Source organism: Rosa chinensis, chromosome 5 (genome assembly GCF_002994745.2).
Source record: "Rosa chinensis cultivar Old Blush chromosome 5, RchiOBHm-V2, whole genome shotgun sequence".
Lineage (NCBI taxonomy): Eukaryota > Viridiplantae > Streptophyta > Magnoliopsida > Rosales > Rosaceae > Rosa > Rosa chinensis.
In genome coordinates, this window is record NC_037092.1 from 65,533,922 (window position 1) to 65,554,854 (window position 20,933).

General features: G+C 38.9%; 1 protein-coding gene across 1 annotated transcript; it reads left to right on the plus strand.

Annotated features, from left to right (window-relative positions):
• Positions 1-15,099: 15,099 nt before the first annotated feature.
• LOC112167141 lies at positions 15,100-15,801 on the plus strand. The gene is made up of 2 exons (XM_024304109.2): positions 15,100-15,338; positions 15,425-15,801. Exons 1-2 carry the CDS (start codon positions 15,250-15,252, stop codon positions 15,624-15,626), a joined length of 291 nt encoding a protein of 96 aa, XP_024159877.1. The 5' UTR covers positions 15,100-15,249; the 3' UTR covers positions 15,627-15,801.
• Positions 15,802-20,933: the final 5,132 nt, after the last annotated feature.

A 20,933-nucleotide genomic window follows, 5' to 3' on the forward strand; every position in this document is an offset into this window, starting at 1 on the left:
CAACATTTTACTTTTAACAACTACATGAGAAATAAATAAAAAATCATTATTCAACATATTTCAATATAATTACCTCGTCCTCCATATTTTCGCCGCTTCTTCGTTGAAAGTGTTCGACCTTGTTAAGAGCTTGGCGCCACTTCATACATGCCGGACTTATTTTCTTCCAACGAGCGTGGCAACTAGAATTTGTTCTATCCATGCAACCAGCCGGTTTGTGAGCATTGTACTCTTCCGCCACACGACTCCACAATAGGTCTGACTTTTGATCTTTTCCGACGCAACCATCACCCCCAACAGTGATCCAAGCTTGGCAAAGAATAACTTCTTCATTGTGCCTCCAAGAGTCCCCTCTTGGAGCCATTTTTTCCAAGACAAAAAAAAAAGGAAGATATATTTAAGAACAAGAAGATGGGTTAATGAATGGAAAATTGTGAAGGAGATGGAGGATATTTGGTGTGAGGAAATAGAAAAGAATGGGTAGGTATTTATAGAATTTCCTACAATTCACTGTTCCAACGGGTAGATTTTTTTCCCTCAATTTTCTGGTAATTTATTTATTTTTTTTGAACAAAAAGGATATAATAACCCTTCAATTATTAAGAGCCGTAGATGAGTTTTTTTTTCCATCAAATCTGAACCATTAGATCGAAAATAGATCCGTTCAGTAAAAAAAAAAAAAAAAAAAACGGGTAACATCAGACCGTCCAAATTGATCAGGGCAACATCCGGATCGTACATTTCATGACCGTTGGGGGTTCCAACGGTCACCAGGGGACAGCAACTGGCGTGGGGCCCATGTCTGCAGACGGAAAAGCAGGCGATCTTCTCTCTCCAGCTATTGTTCCGCGTGTGCTCTCTCTTCCCAGTAGATTTGGCGCGCGTTTCCTTCAATTATTCCCTCTGGTGCGTTGGTTCGGCATGTGGGCTGAGACAGCAAGTGGGCTGGCCCCCATGTACAGTGATCAGTTATGGTCTTGGAAAAGTCTCAAATATAAGACTACAAATGAGTCCAAGTCCTATATATATAGGACCAGACCCCCCAAAAACACAAGGTTGGAGATCCAAAGTCTCAAAATGGCCCAAAATCTGGTTTGGCACCCCAAGGTTGGGTTTGCCCTAAGTAGCTATAAAGTTAAAACATATGTGAATTCCAAAGTCAGGTTGTTTGGTACGTGAGCAAATAAAAGTAAATATCAAAATAATCAATACCAAAATGAACACAGAGAAAATCAGAAAATGCAGAAAACTAAACCAATCCACAACACAAAAAACATAAAAAGCAAAAACACGGTCTTAAAATTGTCATGAACTTTCTGCGCAATCAAAACGAAACCAGTACAATTGCGAACCAAAAACCAAACCCAGTTCCGGAAACAACACAAATGCCTAAAAGATCAAACCTTTCAAAAGAAAAAGAAACCACAAAACATAATCTTTGATTCAAGAACATAAAACATATATAACCCAAAATCTTCAAAGAAGAAAGATGAAAGCTGGACCTGTGAATGAGAGCTATGATGTAAGAATCCCAAGACGGGTTCGATATAATTACTTCGAAAGATGAGCCTTTTCTGTTTGTTTCTTCTCCAAAATCTTTGTCTTAAAAATCTTTGTTTTCTCAACTTCCTTTAATATGGGTTGAACACCTCTCTCTCTCTCTCTCTCTCTCTCTCTCTCTCTCTCTTAAAATTCAAAGAAGAGGATCTCTAGCTTTCTACGTTCGCTTCCAGGAAAACCCAACTTGGGTTGCTCTCTCTTCTCTGCTTTGACTTATCTCTATTCAAAATCCTATTATCCAAAACTCAAAGAATGGATGAGAAATCAGAAGAAATTGAAAAAAAAAACGAATGGAAAACCAAATACCCAAATTCATGGTCTGCTTCCTCATCAAAACCCAACTATAACTACTATAACAAACCAATGCATGAAATTTTTTTTTTTGGGGGGGGGAATTTTCATGCTCCTCCCATCCCCTTAAAAAAAATAGAGAAGGTTTTGTGAAGAATCTTCGAGAGAGTTTTCTGAAGAGTTTGACCGGAGAGAAGAGAGAAAAGTCGGCAAAAGACAGAACAGGAATGGCAGGACCGCAACTGAAGGGAAAAACAAAGGCAAAAGCATCATTATACTGTCATGGGGAACAGTCCGCAACAGTATAGGACGCTTAATATATATATATATATATATATATATATATATATATATATATAGAGTGTGTGTGTGTGTGTGTACATGTCTTTAAAAAGGGCAGCCGCGTCATGGATCATTAAAGAAGAGAAACAAATTGAAAACCATCCTAAGAATACTCAAAGAGCCTTCCTTTCCTTGTTGGTGACTTAACTAATCTATAGTTGAAGCTTCTTGAGCTTAGGTGTTGGTGTTGCTTCTCTATTTGAATCAAGAGAGAGTTAATAGGTTCTAGCATATTGAGGATTTGGGTAGAGAGAGTTGTTCATAAACTCTATTTGTATGGTTCTTCAAATTGATCATAGTATAATATCTTCCTGGCTCCGAAAGTGGATGTAGTTCAATCGCATCGATTCTATAAATCTTGATGTTTTTTGTGGTTTGTTTATTGGTTGCTTTCTTTATCATTGTTTGATACTCTAGAAGTTCATATCAATACGGCAATACCTTGTTTGTTACGCTTCCGCACAACATCAGTAACACCCATAAGCACTTAATTTCTTGTAATGTTTTTTTTCTTTTTTCAGTTTCAACTAGTACCTCTATAGCTTCTGGACAACATTTGAAATGTCATTGACGTATGTTCTCAGTGAAAAGACGTTATTTATATGCTAATATATGTTGTAAGTTGAAATGACTCTTATGACATGCTTCCATAACCTACGTTCAGGCAATGTTTTGACATCCCCACGGGGAAAGCTCTGCGGTACATGCCTCTATTAGCTTTATAGCTTTTAAAAAAAACTTTTAAAATGTCAATTAATGTCATTGATGAATGTTCTCAGTGATAGCATCATTTGCGTGCTAATATCGACTCTCATGCATGTCATGCCTTCCATAAGCAACAAGCAATGTTTTGACATCCCTATGGGAAAGCTTTGTGACACCAAAGTAGGCGTCCAATACAAAGATTAGATTGATTCCATGCATCGGTAGACTAGTTCACTTCTATATTCACTACAACAGAAAAGCTAATTTGCGAGGAAAAAATTTGTCGCTGAAAATTGAAATTTCCTCGCCTTAGTGTTTTCGCCAGGAAAATATTTTGGTCGTCAGTTCCTCGTAGTAGGGTGGTCAAGAAAAGTTTTCGCGAGGAAAAACCTATTTCCTCTCGAAACCTTTTTCGCGATGAAAATAATTTTTCTCGCCAATATTCTTTATCGACAATTTATTTCCTCACCTAAACTCGTATTTTTTCCTCTTTAAAAAAGTTTCACCGTTGGAAAATAGTCGTTAAATATATTTCTTGACAAAATAAATTTCCTTGCTAAATGTATGATTTCCTCACTAATGATAAATTATCATTTAAAAATTATAAATAATAAACATTTCAAAAAAACATTTTCATCGTTGTAGGTATCTTTTGGCGAGGAAGTCTTTCCTCACTGTAAACAATCTTCAACGAGAAAATCTACAATCGTCCTCATATGTATCTTTTTAGCGAGAAAAACATTCATCAATAAAGGTACTCAATGACGAGGAACTTTACATTTATCAATGTAAGTTATATGATCTACAACGAGGAAATTTACTTTTATCATCATAGATTGAATAATCTATAGTGATGAAATTTACTTTCATCGTCGTAGATACTATGTTCTATAACGATGAAATTTACTTCCATCGTCGTATAACCTTTAGCGATTTAATTTGTAAATGAATATTCATCAAAACTGTGAAATACAAAATAACAGTCTAGAAACGTAAAAGAAACCATCTACACTTGAACAATTGAACATTTGTAAATTAATACTCATCAAAATTGTGAAATACAGAATAAAAGAAACCATCTACACTTGAATAGTTGAACATTTGTAAATGAATACTCATCAAAATTGTGAAATACACAATAAGAGTCTAGAACAGTAAAAGAAACCATCTGTACGTGTAGAACTCCAACTATTTGAGAGATGTAGTGCTGCACTTTTGAATTTTAACCACCCAACACCATTCTACAAATGAAACATATAAAGCAATATGATTTACTGTTAAGGAAAATGAAACAAAATACAGGAATGAAAAATATCCATATATATACTTAGTGCTAAACTTAAATTTGGCATTATTAATTGAGTAGGTGGGCTAGGAAGAAACATCCACTACAAGAAATTAATCGGTTTATAAATGAATAATTCTATCACCATTTTTTCTAAGCAATTTCATTATATAAAGAGGCAACATAAACTTCTGCAAACAAGAAGGGCAGGGTGATTATAAAAAGCATAAACACTTGCAATAGCTACTACACAAACTAGATTCGGAGATTTATCAAAGCTTGTCTTTAATAGCAATGCTAATTCAGAACAAAAAGAAATGCAAAGATGCAATGCCGGTTCACTGTTCCCTACCTATCATAATATCCAATAGCTATACAAATTTAAAAAAAGAAACCAATCATAAGATAAGGATATCAGGAGTAAAATCACTTCATACGGCATGGAATCAAGGGAAGACTCTTAATAGTACCAACCAAGACTCTTCAATATCATTGTAGAGAACTCAGAACACACATTTTAGAAAAACCACTTACCAAGTCAGAAATTAGATTGAATCAAGTCTAGAATGCAACCACAGGGCCTTTAGAGAGGTCTTCCAACCAGCAATATGTAATTCAAATTAGTTGGTCTTCAAATAGAGTGCATATAATTGGCAGAAAAGATAGGATGTCTAAAAATTATAAGCTTTCAGGATCCACAGAAACATACTTTCTGACTGGAATGTAATTGGCAGAAAAGATACCGTAGCAAGCACGAAATTCCTCATAATGATACTGCACATACACAAGCTTTCATATCAGGGGAATATTCATGAAAAGTTGATCGAACTAATAAACATGCCAATAAGGAACTTGGAAATCATTCAGAACTGTTTGTAATAAGAAAATGCATGACACGAAATCATTCAGAACTTGGAAATCATTGAACTAGTTTACTTGATGTATCGCTACATTAATGTACCGTAACTCTGATACTTCACCATGGTTACTCTCTTTGAGTGAGGGTATCAATGCACCAGTTAACAATATAACAAGGTTGCATTTTTTTTAGTCTTGAATTGATAATCCATTGTTAATCTAAGTGAATAACAAAATTTTGTTTTAAAGAACCAATTTTATCCACACATTCATCATAAAGCCACGATATCAAAGACATCAAGGTATTAACCTTCATTCTGCAGTCCCAACGTAAGCAAACACACTGCACTGAATGCAAGTTCCTTCGACTTTTCACAAGCAGAAATGGCAGACCATCGTCTATAACCATAATCTGAAATAAAATTAATTACACATACTAATCATGGGAACACAATCTCATGCTCAAGAATATAACCAAAGCAACTACGTACATGCATGAGAATAATGTCATTGTTCAACTAGCAAGAAAATTAGATTTTCTGCTCCCGGCAAAATCTATAAGGTATAATTGGTTGTTAGACTATTATTGCCTTATATGGATTGTGAGAGGCAGAGAGCATGGACATAACTTTACATGTTTAATTCACAATCTTTATCGTAGACAATCCGGATAGTAATAATGGATAAACTGTAATTTTTGTTTCTCAAGTAAACCTCATGAATTCTATATGGTTTGTAAGCAGGGATGTAACACATGGCAAATTTGGGCTATAACTTAAGGCAAATTTGGGCCAAAACACCACTAAGTATAGGTAATATCAGCTCACAATCTCGAGTAGCCCAAATAAAATAAAAATTAATTATAAGTCGCGAAGCCTGACTGTAATGACTCCTCGTCCTCATAGTCTCAGACCACAACCTTACTACCACTCTTGCGACCGCGAGTCCTCCACCTCCCGCTTCCCCTAATTCTCAGTAAATTGATAAGCATGAAGATACTAACCTTGCTTTCTCCTAATTCTCAGTATATTGATAAGCATGGAGGCATTGATCTTATGCACGTTAGGCTATAGAGGGATAAAAAACAAAAACAAAAAAAAAAAATTAGAATTTGCCCAAAAAAAAGGGACACCAATAAACCTAGATATCAAAAAAGGGACACCAAAAAAATTAGAATTTTATCTCTGGTGGACACCAGAATCCTTTGCTTAGGTTTATTGCTGGTAAACCTAGATATCAATCCGTCTGCGTCACCATCAGTCTTATCACCATCAGGGCGATCCACTGATCTAGTGCCCTATGGCCGCCCCGGTGTAATCTTGACACCAAGTCCTTTTGCCGCCACACTCTCCCTAATTCACACGCAATTTATGTGTGTTTCTTCATTTGTAAGAAATTAGAAAGGGGAAAAGACAAAAGAAATGAAAAAATCGAGCAAAAAGTCAACTTCCAACTAAATGACGAAAAGTCAACCCGATCCATTAGCAAGAAGTCCAAGATTCAAGACCAAAGAAGTGCACGAGTGAAGACCCAAGCTCATTTGTATTACATCTTTGTATTTAAATTTCAAATTCAAAATAGATGTGATGACAATAATAATTAGTGGACCACACACCTCAAACATGTGGATAGAGATATTTATTTGTGTTCATACTAAGCACACATTCACTTATACTTTTACCCTCCAGTTTTCTTTATATTTTCCAAATATTTTCCAAACTTTTAATTCTCTACATTTTTATTAGGTTATTTTAGTCTTTTCCTTTCACCCATTTACTCCTTATTTTTGAGTCCTTGGATCTAGGGTACAAGTCTAATCTTGACCGTTGAACCCAATGGGGTATTTAAGCACCTTTGCACACACATTTCACAAGCTTAAGACCCATTTTTTACACTCCAGGCCTATTGACCGAATTTGGGGAGCTCTCTCCCTCCTCCCCTTCCACTTTTCATGTTTTTTTTTTTTATATTTGTTTTGAGATTTGAAGGACTACTCATACAAAGCTTCAGGGATTCATCAAAGGGCTCAATCTCTACAAGATTCAAGATTTGGGTACTGTGTGGGAATTATAATTCAAGGCTAGTCATGCTGGCTTCCTTGCTATTTGTGACTATCATTGTCTTCACCTACACTTCTATACTCTTTACTATTTAAATTTTGTAATTTGGGTGTTCATGAATATGAGTTGTGAGTAGTTATTTTTGGGAGTTAGAAACTCAATTTTGATGTAATGGACATATTTTCAAGTGATAGATCATGTATTTTCATATGGGTGCACTCTAATTACTATGTGAATTGATCCTTGATACATGAATTTTTGGGAATTAACTACTCTCTTTATTATGTGTGATACAATTGATGGTTCTTTTGTTCACGAGCTTCATATAGTTAGTGTGGTATGTCACGTAGTTGCTTTATCTAGAATTGATGATTGCCTACGTTTCTACTTTCTTGTGTCCTTAGCCCTTAATCCTAGATGTTATGGCCCTAGCAGAGCATAATTTTCAGGGTTAAAGAGTTCATTCTTACCTTAGTTGGAAGAATGGATACCAAATAAGAGAAATTGACTTAGTAATCTGGCATTAGGTACAAAACTAAGTAATCTTTATATTCTAGGTTGTAACTACTGCATGCTAAATCTCTAATTTCTAGAGCTCCGCGCCTTTGGTTCATGTTTTGATAGCCTTAGTAAGGTACTAACTTATGAGTTAGATAGTGTACTTACATGAGCATTTGCCTAACCATAATTAGCTATAATGAGCCACGCTCATGCTACCGCCAGAGGTACCAACAGCCATCAGAGGTGAGACCCACGGAAACATGGCCAGACAAGCTATCGCCTGAGTTCCAGCTCAGCCCAAGATCACCGCCGACGCGTCGCCATGCGCCGCGCCAAGATCACCTCGCTGAAGTATCAGAAGCTGAGAATAGCATCACATCAGTCCTACATCGAAAACAAGGAAGAGATTAGTCCCTTCCTCACCTATAAAAGGTCTACTCCTCTCTCCTCATTAACTACGCATTTACTACTTAACTAACCTTATTCTATCAACATAAATACATTGACTGACTTAGGCATCAGAGTAGAGAAGACCACCAAATGCGGTCTCCCTCTGACGCCCTCTGTATTTTACTTGACAGGTAGCAAAAGTGCTGCAATCCTCCTCAGCAGCGGTCCAAGCTTGGACCAATGTTAAACAAGATTTAGCTACTGCTGAATCTCAGACATTAACATTGGCGCTGTCTGTGGGAACCCCTTAGCAAAAAGTCATCCCACCATAAATCCACAATGACTAATGGTAGCAGGGAAATAGCCGATGAGCAATCGGACCAATTTGTCAACCCCCAAGCCACCAACCCCGTTGCTAACGTTAACCGCGCACTCTTCAGTACTCTAGTCAACCCCGACGTTGTACTCCAGGTTACTCCCCTAATCCCACATACAATCAATGGCGGAAAATCATCCAGGCAGCAGTCTCCAATCGCCAAGCCAAGACCTTGCCACCAAGTATGAGCTGGCACTGGCGGATCTCCACAAGGCAAATAGGGAACGGGAACAAGAACACAAGGAGAAGGTGGAAGCCTAGAAATAAGTGGCCACACTGATGTCAAGATTTGACAAAATAAAGAAGGAGCTGGAAGCAAACACTAACCCAGCATAGAGCGAACAATCGTAGATGCATGTACTACTGAACCCACCTGAGCTGGCAGGACTGGGCCCACCGCCTTTAATGTTGGAACTGGAAGCGGAATCTCAACCGCTCACCATCCTTGGCGCGGGCGTGGCCAGAACGAAGGGAAACCCACCTCCCCCTAAACAATGTTTGGCACAGGGGAACCTACATACAAGGCCCGCCGGCGACTCCACTATCCTAAAGAATTCAATAGCTAGAGGAAAGACTGGTTCGAGCATAGGCAAGCGCCCCAACGCCAATCCAAAATCCACTATTTACATCAAGACCAGGATCGTTTACCGCCAGAATCTTACAAACCATCAGGCCGACATATGTATAAAAGCCAAAAATCACCCAATATAACAGCTTAACGGACCCTTTCGTGCACATAGACACGTTTAAGAAGGTAGCCAACAACAAAGGATTCGATGACGCCACCCTGTACCACCTATTTAGCAAAACACTGGATAGTGAGGTAATGAGCTGGTTCTTCGAGTGCACACCCGGATCCACCGACTCCTTTTATGCATTATCAAACGCCTTCCTATCGCAGCTAGCCACAAGACATCACAACACAAGTTGGCTATTCAGCGTCAAACAGGACACATAAGAGACATTAAAGGCGTTCGTCACAAGGTGGAGGGCTGCGACATCTCAATGCCGGGACCTTGACAAAACGATGGCACTATCAGCTTTCAAGCAGGGACTCCTAAAGGGACCATTCCTCTATCATCTCAATTATAATTACCCAAATGCGGCATATGACCACGTCGTGAGGGAGGTAGTCCTCCATGCACAGGCAGAATACATCACATATAGGGAAACACCACCACCTCCGCAAAATCCCACCAAGACAACTCAGCCTTCCTCCTCCTAGTAGGAAACCGCTAGCAAATCCTCTGCCACACCCTCAACTGACAAAAAGAGAGAATGGCAGCAAGGTAACTAGCAGGACAAGCGGCAAAAGGATCAACAATGCCATAACAAGGCCAATCGTTCCTTCCACGGTGACAACCGTAACAAGGAAACAATGTCCTCCCAACGGTATGTAATGTTCACGATCCTTACAACCTCGCATGAGAAGATATATGATCAGTGCAAGGATCAAATCCCATCGCCACACCCAAGAGTGGGAAAACCAAGGAGCACCTGCAAATGGTGCAAATACCTAGAGGACAGCAGTCACAACACCAACAATTGCAATGCCCTCAAAACAGCAATTAAGACGTTATTGGGATGGCAAGCTGGAACAATTCAAGGTGCGCCAGCCACAGCCAGTGGTCGCCAACATCGAGCCTATTCGTTGCATTAACACTATAGACGGCAGCGCTCCCAGCCAGTCAATAAGCGCAGGTTAAGAAGATTGTGGTTCTTCCAGCAAACAAGAATATTCCTCGCTACGCGGCACTCCTCACCTCCAGCGTCAACACAAAACGCAGTCCCGCTACAAAAGGAGAATATTAATTATTCGCATACCACAGAATTAAAGCAAGGCAAATAGCAACAAAATATTTTACGGCAACTTCAAAGAAGTTGGAACTCGATTTTAATCCTAAATGTTAGTTCTTTCGTGTTCACAGTTGTGTCGTACTCCCAGCCCTCGATACACAAAAAGTTGTCCGCCAAGGAGACATGGAATCCGACGGATTCTCAATCAACCTCGACACCCTAACTTGCCCACTGCAGCCCTTCCGCTTTACTTACACAAGCTAGTAGAAATGGAGAACCTCGGGTACAATGGGACCTTCGCAGCCAGACAACCGCCAAAGAGCCTTCAACACCATCAGCATCTTCCACATATTCAGGCAAACTTGCCTAAATGCAATATCAAACTCGCACAGCAGAATCTGAAGATTGGGCAACAGCGGAAACCTTACCTCTTGGCGGAACATGGCCTCATGCACGGTAGAGTATCTGGCCTACAAGAACGACGCTTTCTCATCCTTTTTCGGCAACCACAACTTCGTCACGCGAGGAAGGTGATACACCCGCTTCACTCTGTTGATCGCCGCTTGAGTCATCGGCCCTTCTGCCTCTTCGACAGGGGTACCATCACACAGCGCCCACGACGACTCTACATTTCCCTCATCGGCGGGGTTATCATCACCACCATCGGAACCGCTAGCGGCGCTGTTGCTAGCTAATCTTTCCTCCCGCTGACAACTGGTGGCAGTATCCTCCCCCACCGCCGAAGTTTCCTCGTGACCACCATGTTGCATGCCTATAGTAGGTTATATCGTTTGTAACGGCTCGATTTCTAGCAGATCAGACAGTGAGGTTCCTACAGGGCCAGACAGATGCAACGAGTCAATAAATATCCTATCGGAAGCGCTGAGTGACATGTCAGACTCGGAATCCTCACTGCTTAAGATCTCTATGACAATAGCCATCACAAACACCCTAAAACCCAAATTATTAGTTCTAAACGGATCTAAGTTACCTCTATGTTAGATTTTACCCAAGAACGACCAAAAACCAACAAGACAAAACCTCAAACCCAAATTCGAACTTCTAGCAAAGTCCCCACCAATAATCCTCTATTCAATCACCAAAACCAATCCCCAAACCCCTCTAGACCATCAAACACATTTCACAAAATCATTTGTAAATTCCAAAAATCAAAATAAACACAAAACCATAACACAGAGTGCACGGCAACACGAAGCAAGGGACAGAGGTCACTAACCTGGGATATGTGAAGCACATATTCCCCGTGTGCTTACAGATGCCTAGTTTAATCTCTGGCTCGGTCCCTTTTCTCCTAACTCGACTCTTTCGCTCCAAAACTCTAAACCTCCCTGCTACAGTCTCTCACAAGCAAACAAGGTTGAAGATAAAGACCACAGTTTGAAGTGCGAAGCAAAGTGTTAACCTCTCTTGTTTCCCCCCTCTTTTATGTCAACATCGGATAAATCCGAGCATTCCATCAAAATAAGAGACCACACAAGATGCCTACACGTGCCCCACTACTAGGGTTAACCAAGGCGTCCCCTCGATTACAAAATCATCATTTACTAGAATTTATTGCAAAGAGACGGGCGTGCTAAGGGGACGTGCACATACACGCAAGCCCAGTAAATGGCAGACAAGTGTTGGGCGATGTTAGAGGTAACGCTTATCCACTCCAACCATCAGAGATTCGAACTGCCCACTGGAGAAAGTCTCAGCTAAGCGAAATGCCGCTAGCAGAACTTCTCACTCTCAAAGAAAGTCTCTGCTGAGCGAAATGCTGCTAGCGGAACTTCTCACTTTCAATTCTCAAGGGAGAAAGTCTCCGCTAAGAGAAACGCCGCTAGCGGAACTTCTCACTCTCAATTTTCAAGGGAGAAAGTCTTTGCTAAGCGAAAGGCCGCTAGTGGAACTTCTCACTCTCAATTCTCAAGGAGAAAGTCTTCGCTAAGCGAAACACTGCTAGCGAAATTTCTCATTTTCAACTTTCAACGGAGAAACACACTCCACCAACGACATCTCTCAGGCCAATGCCTCATAACGTCAATTACCGCTACGCGTCATTACAGTCAAGTTTTTCTCTTCCGGGAAAGAGTAAAGGGACAAGTCAACAACATCTACGACGGCCCTGATCACGCAATTGACCCCCGATGCTTGGGTATCAAAGATTAGGCTCGCTACCTAAAACCTACTGCTCTATGCAGCACTCCTCATTAAACAATCAACGGGCCAAACAGAGGTCTATCTTAGGCAAGGAGTGGGGGACTCCCTAGGGGCCTAGTAGGGGCCCACCCGAAAGGGTATAAAGCATTTGCTCAGAACAAGTCGATGGTTGACAATGCACTGACACTAATTATGCTTTGGTAAGACTAACAAACGCAACGCTTTAAACCGCTAGGCAACTCCCCAACCAAGATAGCTCTCCTTGACTAGGGATTGGGGGACTTGTACTTACATGAACATTTACCTAACCATAATTAGCCATAATGAGTCATGCTCACGCTACCGCCAGCGGTACCAACAGCCATCAGAGGTGTGACCCACGGAAACACAGACAGAAAAGCTATTGCTTGAGCTTCAGCTCAGCCCAAGATCACCGCTGACTCGCTGCCACGATCACCTCGCTGAAGCATCAGAAGCTGGGAATAGAAGCACATCAGTCCCACATCGAAAACAAGGAAGAGATCGATCCCTTCCTCACCTATAAAAGGTCCATTCTTCTCTCCTCATTAACTACTCATTTACTATTTACCTAACCTTATTCTGTTAACATAAATACATTGACTGACTTAGGCATCGGAGTAAAGAAGACCGCCAACCACAGTCTCCCTCTGACGCCCTCTATACGTATTTTACTTGAAGGTAGTGGAAGCGCTGCAATCCTCCTCAGCAGCGGTCCAAGCTTGGACCAGCGTTAAACAAGATTTAGCTACCGCTGAATCTCAAACATTAACAGAGAGTTCATATTTGTCCTAATAAAAAATGCGAATACACTAACGGAAATTCGGCTTAGTGGCTTTGACTGGCATTAAGTACATTAAGTACAGGATTTGGTTCTCATGAAGATATGTTTGTTTACTTGAAATGTATTCTTTGCATTGAAATTGCTAGAAAGTGATCCCTATTACCTAAATCTATCTCTCTCTCTCTCTCTCTCTCTCTCTCTCTCTCTCTCTCTCTCTCTCTTTTATTTTTCTTCATTTTTAATTGTTGTTGTTCATTTAGTTTTCTACTTAGTCTTTTAGAAAATTAAAATCACAATTTTGAATGACAATTTCTATCTCATTGTAAATAGCCATCATTAGGCTCTTAGTTTTGATTAAGCTTTTGGTGCAAACCAAAGCCGAGCATTGCTAAGGCTTGGTCCTTAAATTAGCTTCTTTTTTTTATTTGTTTTATATTCCTTTATAGTGGCTTTAGTTTCGATTACTCAAGGATTGTGTGTTAGTGACAAGTCCCATGGTACGATAATTTTGGACTAAATACTTCTCTATCTTGACAAGGATACGTACGCTTGCTTAAATGTGTATCCAAGTCACTCCCCCACCATCCTTGCTAGGAACACTGAGCCTGGAGTTCCATCGTAAACCGAACAAGACATGCCGATTAATGGCATACTTCAATTGCCCGTCCAAGGGCGCGTCGTCGGATGGAATGGATGCCCAGAGGAGAAGGGGCGCTCGTGAATAGAGCGTTCTTTTTTCAGTTTTTATTTTTTTATTTTTGTTTACCCAAAATTATACATTATAACAATAAGGAAGCAGCTAGTTATCTTTTGGTTTACTTTTGTTTTTCCAATGTTTAAAAATCTCCTAGACGGTGGATAGCCATCTTGATTAATCGAAAACCACCAAAAGAATCAGATAGGGGATTAAGTGGCTACCTAGGCGGACTAGTAGGCTGGGCGGTACCTAGGTGGGGCGGACATATGACTTTTTACCATGTTTTCGATTAACATTCCATTTTGCATGTTTATTTTTTTAAATACAAGTATATGTTGTTTTGTTTGAAGTAGGCATTTGATTCTAGGGATCGTCTACAGTACATTAATGTATCGATACATTAAGTAGACTAGGTTCAATATAGAGGTAGACTAGCTCAGTATATAAGTAGACATGCATGAAGTTAGTCTACCCTTGTACAGAGCTAGTCTACTTCTGTATTGAACCTAATCTACTTGATGTATCGGTACATTAATGTATTGAAGTATTTTCCTTGATTCTATGTTGGATAACAAAATTTAAATTACAATATATTTCTCACATCTAACTCTGATCGTCCCACTATATATGAAATTTTTATCTAATTTCCAAGCAGTAACTTTTTCTTACTGAGACGATAAGGCAATGCTAATCAACTCACTACCTTAAGAAAATAGTTGGTCTCATGGGCAGAAATTACTTTTCCGCCACTTTATTTTTAACACCATAGTAAAAAGACAAAAAAATGCACCATAGAAATTACCTTTACCATAATTTTCTCAACATTTAAGCACTATTTTGATAGAAACGAAAAAGACAATGAGGCTATTTTGGACGGTCATCTTTCTATAAAGACAGATAATAGGATTATTTTCTTCTTTGTTGTTCTTAGAGAAGGAGGCCGCAAAGACAACACAAGTTTCGTTTTATTTTTTTATTTTATTCAAGGATTCTAATTTTCTTTGTTTTGAGTCTTTTTTTTTTAATTAAAAAAAGTCTTGTTTTAATGCTGTGTAATGGTTTTTTTTTTTTTTTTGTAATGACTTTTCTAACAATCTTACTGCATAATAAATTATATTTTCAACTCTAGCAAAAAAAAAAACTACAAAAAAACTATAAAAAAAAGTCCTAGATCAGAAATTTATAAAATGTGAGGACCATTTGTAATCTTTTCCAGTGCACGCCCCCAACAATTTTATATAACGGACAAAAGCCTAAGACTGCAGGCTGCTCTTTCCAATTAGACCACTACCCTTTCGCTTTTATTACCCTCTCAACACTCGATAAGAAGCATACCCATATATCTCTCTCATCCCTAGTCCCCCAACATAAATTCCCAAACCAAACTGATCTCCCAGACATTAATTTCTATTCACACCCAAAATGCAGTCCATGTTGAACCTTCATGGCACCTTTGGCCTTCCTCTATGCGTTTCAGGGATAACTCATCATCCTCCTCATCTCACCCACGAGTATGTTCACTTTCACTTAGAGTCCATTCTTGCATATGTGATCTGGGTTTTCATTCTCTTTTTGTTGGGTGGTTTTTTATTTTTAGGATGGCGGATCATGATCGGAGAAGAGAGGCCATGAAAAAGCAGAGATCGAGAGCTAGAGAGGAGCTCAATGCGAATCAGGAACTGGGTATTGACAGGATCAGAGGAAGAGTGGCGGAAGAGATCATGGATGGTGATCTAGCTGCTCTACTGCATGATCTGTCCCTTTGTTATTTGGCTAATTGTATTGCCAAAGCTGCTTAGCTAGCTAAAAGCTTAGTGTTTAGGACCTTAAATCTCGATCTAGTTAGCATTTGTGTGTTCGGACCTGCTTTAATTCAATTTTCTATGTGGGTTTTGTTGAAATTAAATTTGGTAAATTATGTTTTATATGGATTTTGTGGTGGTTTTGATGTTATTCCTCGTGTTTGTTGGTTTTGGTTTGGAATTTTGCTCTGTTTCTCTGCACATATTGTAACATTACTCGAGAAATTATCAAATGAGAGGCCATGTTTTGAAGCTCAAATTCTTGTTGAAAGACAAATTGATGAAATTTCTGGGAAATTCATCCAAAAACTGAACCAGAAATCCAACTGTTTACAGTTGGGACCAGATATTTAGCCATTTACCGGTTGGGGCAGTATGTGGGGTTAATCCGATTACTAGAGCTTATGTCTTGTTGTTAGCTACTCTTTTCTACTTTTGTTTTTGGTTTTAGTACCAAAGAGGCAAAGTACTAACATGAACTATTGAGATTGCCAAATGCCAATTACCTCACATGGCTAATTTGATGAAATTTTGATCATATGAACCACATTGGTCATTTTGATATAATACAAATTATAACCATTTCCTATAAATACAGTGGAAGTTTAGGCTTTTTCTTCTTTTTGGCCAGCAGATTCATATTCCTTCCTTTAAATTCAAAGGAAGTTTAAGCTGAAAGTAATGAATAAGAGGAACGTTTTTTTTTTTGTCCAACAATTGTAGTTGATGACCCAAATGATCCAAATACAAGAGATACATATAAGAAGCACACAGACACAACATCAAAAATAAAAGAAAACCCATAGTGAGCTTGGTCCGCATACAATATAGAAGCCCAAAGCTAAAAAGTGGAAACCTTTGAAATTTTGTCGCAATACTCCAAGTCGTCGATTAATGTGAATCCACCACCGGAGCACCAAATTGTAACACTTTCTCCACCGATTAAGATATAAGTAGAGCTCAAGAATGCCGAAGAAAATCAAGTTACCGAAGAGAAACATTGAGAAAGTGAGTGTTGAGACAATATAGACGCCCTTTGTTTTGGTGACAAGCTCTATTCACAAGTGTCATATCACTGTTGGGAGGAAACATAATATATATATATATGATATACGATTCTAATCCAGAGCAAGGCCTCGCTCTGAAATTTCAGATCGAGGTTAGGGTTTAGGGTCATTTTTCGGTCGCATATCCACATCTCAACTGTTCTAATGTATAGATCATCTCTATAAAATTTCAGCCAAATTGATCGTCGTTAAGGCATTGATAATTGCCTTAAAGCTAGTACGGTTCAGGTTTGACAAATTCAGTTCGTCCATTGATTTAAGCGAGTTAGAGACCTTAAAGATCATCAATTTGGCTGAAATTTTGCAGAGATGATCTATACATTAATACCTAAAAACTGAACAGTTGAGATGTAGATATACGACCGAAATGTGACCCTAAACCTTAACCTCGCTCTGGATAGAATCTCTGTGTCTGTGTCTGTGTGTAACATTGAAAACTAAGTATTAATTTAGTTATATTTCCTAACAAATTTTGAATGAAATCTCAAGTTTGAAATTTCTCATTCCATGAAATACAAAAATAATAATCATATGTTGGTTGAGATGTATTAATCCGGTGCAATGAAAGAATTTTGAGATATGTAAATTGGCAAAATTTATACTGTATGTATAGTTGAAATATAAAGGAATATAGCTGCTTTGAGATTTATTATGGCTGTCGCTTATACTAGCTTTTAGTATTGCCGAGCCTCGTAACGGAGGTTTGTAACTAAGTATTAATAACTCGTTTTTTTTTTTTTTTTTTTTTTTGGGGGGGGGGGGGGGGGTGCAGTGTGCTTTTCATACACTCATTTTATCTATTCACACACCCCCTTTATTTTTTAGGGAAATTATGGAAAATGTCATATTAGATTGTGAAATGATAAAAATGTCACATAGTTTCCCACTTGATAAAAAGGTCCATAATGAATTGTTAGTAATATTAATTTAATACTTATGAATAATGAGGTAATGTTAGAAAATGTCAGTTTTTAATTTTTTTGATTCCGATTCTGCCCTTAAAACCTAATACATGTTTATAACCTTAATACACTAAACCGCAACCTCTCTACCTCCGATGTCCTCCAAAACCTACGCCTCGATCCCGTCCTCCAAGTCCAAATCGAACAATTGCCGATCACCACCGCGCTCTCCAAGTTCTTCTTCGACATTCTCCCTCAGAACCTCGTGGACTTATTCGATGCCCCGAAATGGTGCGGTTTCGGTTCCGGAAGCAGTGTGGTTCGGGTTTCGGAGGTAATTCACTGTATCAGAGTAGAGAACTGGCTTATCGGATTAGAAATTTGGCAATTGTTCATAGCTTCGTGAATTCTGGAATTTAGTTTTGGATGAAATGACTGTTTATGCTTCTTTTTCTTCTTCTGTTTCTTAAAGGATTTGATAATTCAGTATGAGCTATAGGTAATTCAGTATGAAGCTTCCGCACTTTTGTTTTTGCACTTGTTTTCTCAGTAATTCAATTTGTGTATACAATGGATTTGATCCATGTAGATCGAATTTTAGGTAGAAGATTATTGATCTGAAGCGTTTAAGTATACTGTGGAGTAGTTCATTTTTGTTTTCTTTTAGCAACAAGTTCTTTGATTATGGCTTCGTGCATCTCGAGCTATTCATAGTCCATGTTTTTTTTAATTTGCACGTGGGTTGTTTCTCAGTTGCATTTGACATAATAATTGAGAATGATTAATATTCTAAAAAGTAGCTGCCGGTTCAGTTATGGTGTGTTTGGATCTACTGTGTGGTTGAGTTTTTTGGAATTGTAGTTATGGTGTTGTTGCAAATGGTAATTTGTTTAAGCATGTTCGGTATTATTACTCTAGTTGTGATCGATTAGATTTGGACCTGTTTGTTCTATGTTTTTGTATTAATTATTGTAGGCACTGTCCCAATAAAACCTGAAGTTCTAGATCACACACTGGTTTTTTTTTACATCCACTATTTGCTTCATAGGCCTTCTCAAACATAAATTTCTCTAGAAAAAGATGCTATAGAGCTCTTAGAAAATCTGTTCCCTGTGGAAAAGAGGCACCTAGCAATTAGAAAGTAACTATTAGCTTTCTTGTGTCGAGAATGCAAAAACAAAATGGGACCAAAATTTTTCACTTCACTAGGCTCACCATCAGCCGCATTATCAAGTAGAATCATTCCCTATGTCAAGTGAAGTTAGTTTTAAAGATCACCTTTGGCTTTAGATTTCTTGAAGCAATGCAACATTTCTGACATATGCTTGGTTGAGTTTTAAGTTTCTTAGGTATAGGATTGTTGCAGCTATGATGTTTTTTTTAATTTTTTTTTTATGAGAATTTCTTCACAATCCTGGATATCTTTGACTTCTTTTGTTGATTAACTTACTTTTGGGTCTTGCTCTGTGTCCTCGGCATTCTATTATAAAGTGCTTTCAACATGATTGACTCCTGAATATCACTTTCATGCAATTAAAATGAGGACCAGTTTGATGCAATATGCAGCATGTGATGCCATGATTTTTGCTGCAAAACATCCTTCTTTGCAGGATGGGACCAAGGAATTGTGGGAATGTGCATTAGCAAGAAGCGCAATTTGAAAATTACTGCATATATGGGCTATGTGCATTAGCGAGAAGTGCAAGTTGAATCCCAGGTAATTAGATTACTTCCATTTATGAGATTCTCGTGTATAGACCTCATGTTTGGGCAATGAGTATATGTGTAAAGGAAATAAAATGGTTGGAGAACATTTGACAATAATTGATGAAAATAGTTAAGATGCAAAACCATATTTAGTTAAGATGAAAATTATTGATGGGAGCTGTGTGGAATGATTCCTAGCTTGAGCTTCCTTTTTTAGTTTTTCATATTTAGTTTTCCCAACTTAGATTGTCGTTGTTTGAACATTACAGGTGGTGCCACACTGATATTCGACACCGAGCTCGTTGAAAATTTGGGGAGAGATTCAAAGAACGACCGGGAGCTGTAGTGGAATGATTTCTGGCTTGAGCTTCCTTTTTTTTTCTTTTTTTCTTTTTTCACATTTAGTTTTCCCAAAGAAATTACTTGTGGTAACCAGTGGCTTGGCGAGGCAAAACGTTATTATGCTTTATAGTCATTATCAGATTACACTGCCTTTTTAATCTAAGATTGAAGTTTATGTTACTATTTTGTCACTTGCGACTCCCCTATTTCCATTTGTGCAGTTTTTCACTCACTTAGTTTGTTCAAGGTGAAAAACTTAGTTTGTTCAAGGAGAATGGCCTTGAATGGTCTCCAGTTACTTTGCCAGTGACTTGGCATGTGACATAAATATAAAAGTGACATGGTTAGTGACTTGGCAAACGACATGGATATATTAGTGACTTTTGGCATGTGGCATGGATATAATAGTCATATGGCCAGTGACATAGCCAGTGGCTTGAGGTTAACAATGGCATGACCAGTGACCTCACTAACTAGGGACCTGCTTAATTGACAAGTGTCTAGACTAGTGACCTGACCAGTAACCTCACTAACTAGGGACCTAGTCTGGTCAGTGACTTCTGTATAACAGTGACATGGTCAGTGACATGCAATTGGACTTGGTCAGTGACATGTTCATAACTGTGATATAGCCAGTGACTTAAGGTTAACAGTGATCTGGCCAGTGACTTCACTAACTAGGGACTGGGCAGTAACTTGGTCAGTGACATGTTCATAACTCTAACATGGCCAGTGACTTGACGTTAACAGTGACCTGGCCTGTGACCTCACTAACTAGGAACCTGCTTAATTGACAAGTATCTAGACTAGTGACTTGAGGTTAACAGTGACCTCACTAACTAGGGACCTAGCATGGTCAGTGACTTATGTATAACAGTGACATACAATTGGACTTGGTCAGTGACATGTTCATGACTGTGAAATAGCCAGTGACTTAAGGTTAACAATGATATGGCCAGTGACCTCACTAACTAGGGACCTAGCCTGGGCAGTGACTTGGTCAGTGACATCACTCACATCTTCATAACTCTGACATGGCCAGTGACTTGGCGTTAACAGTGACCTGGCCTGTGACCTCACTAACTAGGAACCTGCTTAATTGACAAGTGTCTACACTAGTGACTTGAGGTTAACAGTGACCTCACTAATTAGGGACCTAGCCTGGTCAGTGACTTATGTATAACAGTGACATGGTCAGTGACATACAATTGGACTTGGTCAGTGTCATGTTCATGACTGTGAAATAGCCAGTGACTTAAGGTTAACAGTGACCTGGCCTGTGACCT